The 10810-nt window shown below is 36.1% G+C and overlaps 1 protein-coding gene across 6 annotated transcripts in view; it reads right to left on the reverse strand.

Annotated features, from left to right (window-relative positions):
- Positions 1–10810, reverse strand: part of Zmym2 (zinc finger MYM-type containing 2) — a 152243-nt gene that overhangs the window by 54388 nt on the left and 87045 nt on the right. For 5 of the 6 annotated variants that reach the window (XR_002817657.1, XM_004639375.3, XM_023699118.1 and 2 more), the window contains one exon: positions 3845–3916. The exons of the other annotated variant lie outside the window; for it this stretch is intronic. Coding sequence is in view for 4 of the 5 variants with exons in the window: in XM_004639375.3 (XP_004639432.1) it covers positions 3845–3916 (72 nt within the window). In the remaining variant the exon portion in view is untranslated. The remainder of the gene's footprint in view (positions 1–3844; positions 3917–10810) is intronic. 6 annotated transcript variants of the gene reach the window in all.

Raw genomic sequence — 10810 nt, forward strand, 5'->3', positions numbered from 1 at the left:
TACTTTCGCTTAATTCAATGAGAGGAAAGAGGTATACCAATAGTGTTTGGACAGGATATCCTGTCTGCTTCTTGTACCATAGATAACCACTAAGAAGATAACGTACAATGTATTGATTATTGAAACTGTCCTATTAATCAGCTTTGAAACTGTCTCATTCATACTTATTTCTCGATAAAAAAAATTTTTTTTAATGAGCTTATCACATGATTTAGAACTTCTCCCTAATTTTCCTTCTATAGGCAGGGAACACATGCTGTTCAACATATTTTCAACAAACCAGTGGACCTCATGTGAAGATACTCAAAAGAGTAAGGTCTGATCCACCTGTTGATGAAAACCTAATTGAAGAAATGGGGGCCTATGACACAGCATACACATGAAACACTCCCTGGCACCTTTCAAATACAATTTGAACTTAACTTCATCCATGATAATAAATGGGGGGAGGGAGGATCTTTTACTGATATTTAACATTCTTTCTTTAATTATGATTAGAGGCAACAAATCAACTACCTCAGTTTTCTTTATATTCATTGGTTGTTTTGGTTTTGTTTTTTTTTTTTTTTTTTCAGAACCAGGGATTGAACTCCGACCCTCTACTGAGCCTTCTCCCTGGCCCCTATTTCATAAAATTCTGAAAATGGGTCTGTAAGGAATCTTGATTAGAGGAAATGGTGATGATGATATAGTATCTCTATACTAAGATAAGGGATAAACTCAGAATGCATACTTCATTTATGAAAAAAAGAAAAACACCCTAAAATCTCTATGTTAGAACTATTTGTGAGACAAAAATCACACATTGTCATTTAAAGTCTTCTTTTAATATACATATTAGATTCCATAACATAAGTTTTCTAATTGACAGTGTGCACTAAAAATAGTGGGAGTAAAGTTCTGAACAAGAGATTCACATATTATCAAATATATGCCCTTTTTTTTCTTACCCCCACCCCCCATGCCCTTTCAAAGAACTTAACATGTCTGGAAGGAAAAAATTGTCTTTACTCAGAAGAAACCTAACAAGAACCACCTTAACCAAGAAAACCAATTGAACATAAAATAATATGTAGATGAAAGGAGACTTTCATGTAGATGAAAGACCAGACTTCTACCCTAGCCACAATATATTAACAGGGTCTAGATTCAACCTCATATTTTTTAACAATGAGAAAACTAGACAAATGATACTGAAACAATAGTCTTAAAACTCTGCTCAGAACTGTATTCCTAAGAAAAGAAAGTGAGGTATTTAATCACCAAAACTTATGTCTTAGAGGTAAGAGGTAGTTTGGGGAAGAAAAAGAGGCAGAAAGTAGCAAACAAGCAAAGTACTAGCTTCACTGAATTGAGAAACAATTAAGCACATACATAAATAAAACTGTGGGTATCTAAAGAAGTATTCCTGAAAACAAAGGATTAGCAAATAATTGATTTGTGCATGTGTTATAAGAAACCATCTGAGGCATAAGAACTAAAGTCCCAACTGAATCAATTTTTTATTCCTCAACCACATTCAGGGCTAAAAATACTGTTCCTACATGTCAGAAGAGAGAAAATCTCTTGTAAGACAAGGAGATCTAGGTACACTCAGATGTAACTATAACAGTAAAGATAAACTATTCCCTAAACTGTGCTTTACCAAAGGTTACACAGATTAAAAGGTTTAAATAATTTCCAGTAACTCGACAGCATGTCAGAACAATATACACAACAATTTAAAGTAATGCAACAAAACCCAGGAATCAATAATATAAATTACAAAATACTCAGAATTTGAAACTGCTAGTCACAAAATATTACAAGAAAACACTACCCATGGGGGGGAGGAGGGGGAAGAGGTGTAAAAACATACCTAAAATAGAGATATGAAAATACAATGGTACCTTAGTTCACAAACTTAATTCTTTCCATGATTCTGGTTTCAAACTGAACTAGACAAGAACAGAATCAAATTTCCCCCATAGGGTCAACATCAAACCTACCCAGTGAATTTGATTTGGTTCTCGTCCAATTCAAGTTGCAACCAGAATCTTGGAAGAACTAAGTTTGTGAACTGAGGTACACTGTAGTGGGTAAAGAAGCTATAAGAGGGGCCAGGGAGATGGCTCAGTAGAATAAGCACTTCCCTGGCATGCGCAAGGGTCTGAGTTCAATCCCTGGTTCTGCAAAAAAAAAAAAAGCTGTAAGAATTATTATATATTGATGTTGATGTATTTAAAAAAGAGAGAAAAATGAACATAATTAGATAAGGAATGTAATATATAAAATAGACATGGCTATAACTTTTTCATATGATAAAAAACATCTGAGATGAAAACTCCTTATATACTGTTAATAGCTGGAGAAGATTAACAAGAAAAAAGGTACAGCAATTAAAAGCTCTCCATTTTAAATGGAGTACAGAGGGGGAAGGAAATACAACTTTAACTTACTGAAGTACAACAGCAAAAAGACTAGTGGATTTGGAACTGGGATCTCAAAAGACACTGAAAGCAAAACTATTTAGAGAACAAAAGCCAGGTGAGATGGGACATGCCTGTTATCACAGATACTAGAAGGCTGTAACAGCAGGATTAAAACAAGTTCAAAGGCCAATCTGGGTTAAGTAGCAAGACCATGTTTCAAAATAAAATACACAGGGATGATAGCGGATTGGAACCTATTATGTAAGGGACATTAATGCATTGGAACTTATTATGTAAGGGACATTAATAGAAAAATCTAAACAAACTACATTAACCTGATGAAACTGTAACCATATAAATTTTCTTAGTTTGAGCACCAATGTACTACAGTTCCTATCGTATACAGGGAAAGAGAACATACAAATGGCCATTTTTATTTTTAAACAAAGGTTTTAATTTTTACTTTTCATTTGGGTAAAAAGGGAAACATGGGGTATAGAGGCTAGAGACTGAACACAAGGGATTGGCCTATCAGATGTGAGGCAAACCTCTGAAGTAGAGCCCCTTTTTAGTCTACTTTAAGACAGCTTCAATAAGTTGCTCAGGCTGGGTTCAAACTTTTGGCCTTCCTGTCCAGGTCTCCTGGATAGCTAAGATTTTTGTTATGTACCATCAAGTCATCAAAAACAATTTTTTAAAAAAATGTATTTAGTACAGGGTCTACAGGGGCCTACAAGGTCTCACTACGTACATCAGACTACCCTCCCAAGCACTGGGATTACAGATGCTCATCACCACGCTCAGTCTCAATCACTGTATCAGTGAACCCAGGGGTGGGGTACATATGCGCAGGGGTGAGGGAAGGCCTCAGCACACCCAGGATCAAACCCTGGCCAATGAGCTCTGCCTAAGCAGACGCTTTAGTCTGCTGAGCTATCTGGCTGGCCCTCATCAAGAACAAATTTTAGAAACTATAATTAAATGCCTACTGTGTACAAGGAGCTAGTCACTAAAAATTTACAACTGGAAATAATTTGAGTCAATTTCTCAAAGAAAATGAGCAAATCATAAGAAAATACTAATTTTCAAAATGTCAGAAAATCTTTATTTAGAGATAAAAACATTCATTATCTGATATATTTTATCACATTTATTTTTTTGGTACTAGGAATCAAACTCAAGACCTCACCCTTTCCAGGCAGGCACTGTGCTGCCAAGCTATATCCCCAATCCTGACATATTTTAATATACTTATATAAGTAGTATGTCACAGCAATGAAAAATAAAAAAATAATTTTAATATACCTCAAAATTCACATGATTTTTCAGATACATACACTAGCAGAGCTTGAAAACTTCCACTAAGTACTTAAAATGGGCCATAAACTAAGTGCTTGAAGTGGGCCATATACCCCACCTACAATCCTGCTTACCTCAGGTTGCATTATGTAAGAATCCTGCATGTGATCGCGAACCTCCTTCAGGAAGCTTGGATGGCTACCTACCTAAAAAAAGATTTTAAAAGACTTTATAAATATGTATATATATATATACATAACTACTAGATTGAAAGGTAAATGAACATTCTGTAAAAGTTGCTTCTCAATCATCTATTCTGACTTATTAACTCATTTTGACTTAAACTGTGCCCACTATTATCCAATTTACAGAACTATTCAAATAATCTTAATTTTCTGAAAATAAAAATGATGTAATGATGAGACAACAGGGTAATGATTAAGAGACAGCCTTGAACAACCACTAACTGAATAATCATGTCTCTTAGATGACTTAGTGTTTTCTAAAACCTCTTTTAAAACTTGCTAAACTAAGCCAAATATGGTGGTGCTCCACTATAACCTTACCTCTTGGGAGGCTAAGACAAAAACACTGCCAAGAGTTTAAGTTTAAGGTCAGGCTGGGCTACACAGTGAATTCAATGCTAGTCTGGGATACACAGCAAGACCCTGTCTCAAAATAACACTCCTCCCAAAATGTTATATTATAATGAAATTTCACAGTAAGTAATTTGTAGATTATAATCACAATTATTATCAACCAAAAATTGGGTTATTTTGGGAATGCTACCAAAAGCATATGAGAGCTTCAAGTACTTAAAACACTGCAAGTTTACTACCTAACTCCTTACAGAATAGTTTAAAAGCATATGCTTCTTTTTGACATCAAAGTCAAAACACCATGCTAGAAGAGAAACAACACTGAAAAGCAAGTTAGGCACTATAGTTTCCTATGACAGCATCTAAATTATTAATTAGGTGTATCAGTACATTCCAGAAACAAACTGAGCAGTGAGGACACAGATAAATAACAAAAGCAGCCAAGTTAAAAGTTAGAGGCAAAAGTTAAATAATAAAAGGTCACCATGTAAGTTGAGAAGCTAGGGTGAAAAAAGTCATTTAGCAGGCCGGGGAGATAGCTCAAGTGCTTCCCTGGCAAGTACAAGGGCCTGAGTTCAATCCCCGGTTCTGCCAAAAACAAACAAACAAAAAAGTCATTTACTAGAGTATCTCATGTAGTAGCCTCCAAGCCTGTCTGATGATATTCCCTTTATCAATAAAAGACATACATTAGCACAGTGGCACAGGCCTATAATCCCAGTCCTCTGGGCAATGGAGGTAGGAGGACCACAAGTTTCAGCATAGTATGGACAGCCAACTTGCAAAACCTTGTCTTAAAATTAAAAAAAAAGAAAAGAAAATTGAAAAGGGCTGGGGATGTAACTGAGTACAAAAGCCCTGGATTCAATATCTAGTATTTTGAAAAATCAAAAAAAGATAAGCATTTGATCCCTGGTATTTGTGAATTGTATATAGTATGTGAATCATAAAACATGAATAAATAAGTTGTGAAGAATACAATGTGGTGTGTAATTTTTACATTTAGTTTATTTAATAACATAGCATGGAGGTGTGGTTCAGTAGTAGAACTTATGCTTAAGCTAAGCAAGAATCTGGGTTCAATCTCCAACACCAAAATAATAGTTATAGAACAAAGAAAACTTTCTGTAGCCCCTAGAATAGAATCACTTGGTGCTACTGCAGATTATATGTAGGGAGCAGTAAGAAACTCCTACTCTTCTCTCAGGGTGGTACAGCCAAAGCTCAGAAAAAAGAACTCTCACACCAGCACAGCAGTAACTAAAAAGTACTCCTATCTTCCAATGATGTCAAGAGGTGGAGCACAGAGGCTATACTTCTACTCCACTTGTCAATGATGTGTGGCTTCCACTCCTTGCCAGAAAACTATAAATGAAGCCAGCTAATATAGAAACTTTAAAGATCCAAAATCTCCTAACATAAACATCCAAAATGTTAAGGATTCCATTTAAGAAAGTCCCAAACAAAGAAAATTATAATTTAAAGAGACACCAAAATTAGAAATACCTGACAAAGATTTTACTTCTCTTTGCTTTTTATTTTGGTCTTTTTGAGGCAGCCTTTCACTTGTAGTGCTGTTCAAACTGGTCTTGAACTCACTTTGTAGCTGAGGCTGGCCTTTAACTCACAGTGGTCCTATCTCAGCTTCCCAAGTACTGAGTTTACAGGTGTGCCCCCACCACACACATCTGACAAGATTTTAAAACAATCATCATAAGAATACTTCAACAATCAAAACAAATACAATTAAGAACAAATAAAATATCAAAAACTTTCAGCTGAGTACGGCAACACACACCTATAGTCCCAGCACTCAGGAGGCAGAGGGAAGAGGATCACAAGTTTGAGGCCAACTTGAGCTACATAGCAAGATCCTGTCTCAAAAAAAACAAAACAAAAACACAACAGAAAAAAAAGAAACTTTTCAGCATAGGAATACAGAACAGAAAGAATAAATTGTAAGGAATCAATGAACTAGAAAATAAAACAATAGAAAGTATCTCATCTGAACAGAGAGTAAACAGACCAGGGCAACAGGGCAAAGAATGGGGCCTCAGGGATCTGGAAGGTAACAAACACATTTATGTCCTTGGAGCACTGAAGGAAGAGAAAAAAAGACATAACTAAAAATATGTCCTCAAAGAAACAGTATCTGAATATATACTAAATTAGGCGGGCCTGGAGATGGCTCAGTAGAATAAGCGCTTCCCTGGCAAGTTCAAGGGCCCGAGTTCAATCCCTGGTTCCAGCAAAAAATAAAAATAAAAATAAAAAATGAATAAATTAGGCAAGACACCTAGACCCAGGCCAAGCCAGGAGGACCCAAAAACTACACAACCTGCCCATGCCGGTAGCAATGGTGAAAGCAATGACAACCCCTGCTGGAGCCCACACTGAGCCAAAAGAATCATAACCACACAAACTAAGCCACCCAGCTAATGTGGCCCCCTATTCCTGGGTTCTCTGCAGCACAGGCCAACAGAGGTGACAATCAACAAACCAACCTGAATGAAAAAGAGCCCAATACCCAAGTAGAGTTTCACTTCAGGACTTAAGTGATTAATACCCTACCATGGAAGAAACGGTGAGAGACAGCTTTAGAGAGGGTAATCAGGGATTTTCAGGCTCAGACAATGATAAAAACTAAAACTCATGATCACCAAACCAACACTCCAAAAAAATTCTGACAGCTACCCTAAAGAGAGAGAATAGAGCTAAAATTACTAAAAGGTCCAATAAAATGAAATGACCCAGGAATGTTGGTGCACATCTGTAATCCCATAATGTAGGAGCCTGAAGCAAGACGATTGCTTGAGTTCAAGGCCAGTCTGAATTACAAAGCAAGACCCTGTTTATAAAAAAAAAAAAAAAAATCATGTGGGCTACCAGTTAAGCAGAAGGGAAAAAAAGCAAAAATGCAACAGCATATTAATACAATAGGAATAATACAAGACATTTTAATTATAATTATCAATGGAAATGGACTCAACTTGCCAAAAACAGATTAGCAAAATGGATCACAAAACAAAAATCAGGGCAGGCCAAATAGCTCAGTGGCTTAAAGTACAGGGGCCGGAGGTTCGATCCCTGGGCCTGCCCAGCAGGCTATGCAGGCCCAGCCCCCAGGGCATGCTGAGACTGTGATTGAGACTGGGAGTGGTGGCATGCACCTGCAATCCCAGCACTTGGGAGGCTGTAAACAGGAGAGTCACTTTAAGTCCGATCTAGTGGTAAGACCCTGAATACCCTGTAGACCTTTCCCTAAAAAAATACCAAAAATCAATGGTATGCTGTAATACAAGAATCATATTTGACATAAAACAGACTAAAAATCAAAGGATGGAAAACAATAAATAGTTTGGGAACTCAAAAACAGGTAGGAATAGCTTTTCTACCTTTAAAGTGGATTTCAAGTCAAAGCTAATTAAAAGAGGCAAAGAAGGGCATTATATATAGGATAGCATGTTCCCAAGGGCATGTATCACCAATGGTTCCAATCAGCAGCAGGTTAAATATCAACATGATAAAGGTCATTTATAACTGACCTACTACCATCCTCATATTAAACAAGTTGAAAGCCTTTCCTCTAAAATCAGGAATAAAGATCCCCATTATCACCATTCCTATTCTACACAGTCCTCAAAGAATCAACCAGAGCAATTAGGCAAGAGAAAGAACTAAAGGGAAATATATACAAAGGGAAGGACAAAGTTAAAATACCATTATTTGTAAATGAAATGATCCTATACTTACTATACCCCAAAACATTCCAAGACTCCTAGAATTGAAAACCAAATTCAGCTGTATAACAGCATACAAAATAAACAAAAACATTAACAGCCTTCTTACACACTAGTAATGAATTCACTGAAAAAGTCGAAAAACAGTACCATTCAAAATAGAATCAAGGGCTGGCCAGATAGCTCAGCAGATTAAAGCACCTGCTTAAACAGATGCAGGGATAGGGCTTCAAACTCCAGCGTGCCATGCTGGCCCTACCACTGGGGCATGCTGAGATAGTGAATGAGACTGGGCATGGTGGTGTAATCCCAGTGCTTGGGAGGTTGAAAACAGGAGAATCACTATGAGTCCAATTTGTGTAATGAGACCCTGAAAACTCTGTACTAAATACATGAAAAGAAAAAAAAGCATCAAAAATTTATTTAGGTATTATTAAGTATTAATCTAAGGAAATGAAAGACTTCTACAATACCTTCTACAAAAGTATTATTTATTTAGGAATTAACTTATTTAGGTATTAATTTAACTAAGGAAACGAAAGACTTCTACAATGAAAATTATTTCACTCTAAAAAAGGAGATCAGAAAATGGAAACATATATTTTTTCCTGGACAGGCAGAACCAACGTGATCAACACAGCTATAATTCTAGTGCTGGATATATAACTCAGTGGCTTAAGCACCTGCCTGGCAAGTGCAGGTCCTGAGTTCAATCCCTGGTACCCCACACACACGCGCACACACACACACACACACACACACACGTACAGAAAACAGCTATAATCCTAAAACTGATAAACATATTTAATGCAATCCTAATAAAAATATCAATACATTTTTCAAAGACCTAGAGAAAAAAAATCCTACAACTTATGTGAAGTTAGAACATACCCAAAAACAGCAAAAACAATCCTGGGTAAGAATAGTAAAGCTGGTGGCATCACAATCTCAGACTTATATGCTATAAAGCTACAGTGATTAAAATAGCATGGTCCTGGGACAATAAAACATGTGGATCAATGAAACAGAAGTAGAACTGATTCCAGCACATACTGTACATCTATTGTTTTTTCTCCCAATGCCTTCAGGGCAGGTTTGGCTGGCTTGAGTTGTGGGCATCGAACCACAGCAACCTGAGCCTGACTGCTCTGTTGAAGCAGACACTTATTAAAGAACTGAGCTAAGGGGCAGGCCCCCTGTACATCTATTTGATCTTAACGAAGAGCTCAAAAATATAGGCTGGAGGAAAGATAGTCTCTTTAATAAGTAACACTGGAAAAACTACATCTACATGCAGAAGATTACCTACATACCTCAGCATATACTAAATTAAATCAAAATGGATCAAAGATCTAAATGTTAAGACAAAACCAATCTACTGTAAAACAGGTACAACTTTCTTTTTTCTTTTCTTTTGCAGAACTGGGGATTAAACTCAGCCCTTGTACTTGCCAGGCAAGTGCTTATTCTAGTGAGCCATCTCCCCGGCCCATTTTTTTCTTTCTTTAAAGACAGAGTCTAGCTACACAGTTTGGGCTGGCCCTGTGCTCACTTTTGTAGCCCCTTGGCTGATCTCAAATTCACAATGATCCTCTTGTCTTAACCTCCCGACTGCTGACATTACAGGTGTGTACCACCACGCCCAGAAGTACAACTCTTGAAGACACAGGCACAGTCAAAAACTTTTTGAACTACAAGAGCACAAGAAACAATACCTACAATCAACAAGTGAGATCATATCAAGTTAAAAATCTGTACAGCAAAGGGAACAACCAGAAGAATGAAGAGATAATCCATAGACTGCAGGAAAAATTTGCAAGCTGTTCCTTAGACAGAGTAATAAAAATCAAGAATATACAAAGAACTAAAAAAAAAAAAAGGGACTCCCCAAAATAAAAGATGAAATAAAAAACAGGCAATAGATAAAAATAATGTTCAACATTGCTAATCATCAGAGAGATGCACATTAAAACTACACTGAGATGCTATCTTATCCCAGAAAGAATGGCTATCATGAAAAAAAATCTAGTAACATGTTGGCAAGAATGTGGGGAAAAAGGAATTCTTTATTGTTTGTGGAAATATAAACTAGTATAACCACCATGAAAATCAGTGTAGAGACCTCAAAAAACTGAAAAATAGAAATTCCATTTAACTCCACCATACCCTACTAAGTATATTCCCAAGAGTCAAAATTATCATATTTCAAAGATACATACATACTTATGGTCATAGCACCACAATGTATAATAGCTAAATCTTGAAAACTATGTATATGTCCATCAACAGGAGAATGGATAAGGATAATGTGGTAATACCAATGGAGTACTACATTGCCATAAAGAAAGATGCATTTGAAGCACTTCTAGGCAAACAGATGCAACTTGAGAACATAATATTAAGTGAAGTCAGATACACAAACTTAAATATTATTGGTTTCTTTTATGAGAAACACTATACATAACAGAGATATGGAACAAAATAGAGATAAATAGGGATAATTTCAAATACATCTCCAAATTACATACTATTTTTAAAATTTTTAAATATACATTTATTTCCTCTGTACTACTAGCTTATCTTAATTCACTGAAAATAGTTTTATTCACTTCTTTGTAAGAATCTTTTTGGTCTACCTTCTTTGTAAGAATCTTTTTGGTCTACATCTTGTACGCTGAGTAACTGAAGAAATGATACACCGTATCAACTATTATTATGAAAAAAACTATTATTATGTTGTATGAAATTGCTTTTATTTTAT

The sequence above is a fragment of the Octodon degus genome, unplaced genomic scaffold, assembly GCF_000260255.1.
Source record: "Octodon degus isolate 3935 unplaced genomic scaffold, OctDeg1.0 scaffold00111, whole genome shotgun sequence".
Taxonomy (NCBI): Eukaryota; Metazoa; Chordata; class Mammalia; order Rodentia; family Octodontidae; genus Octodon; species Octodon degus.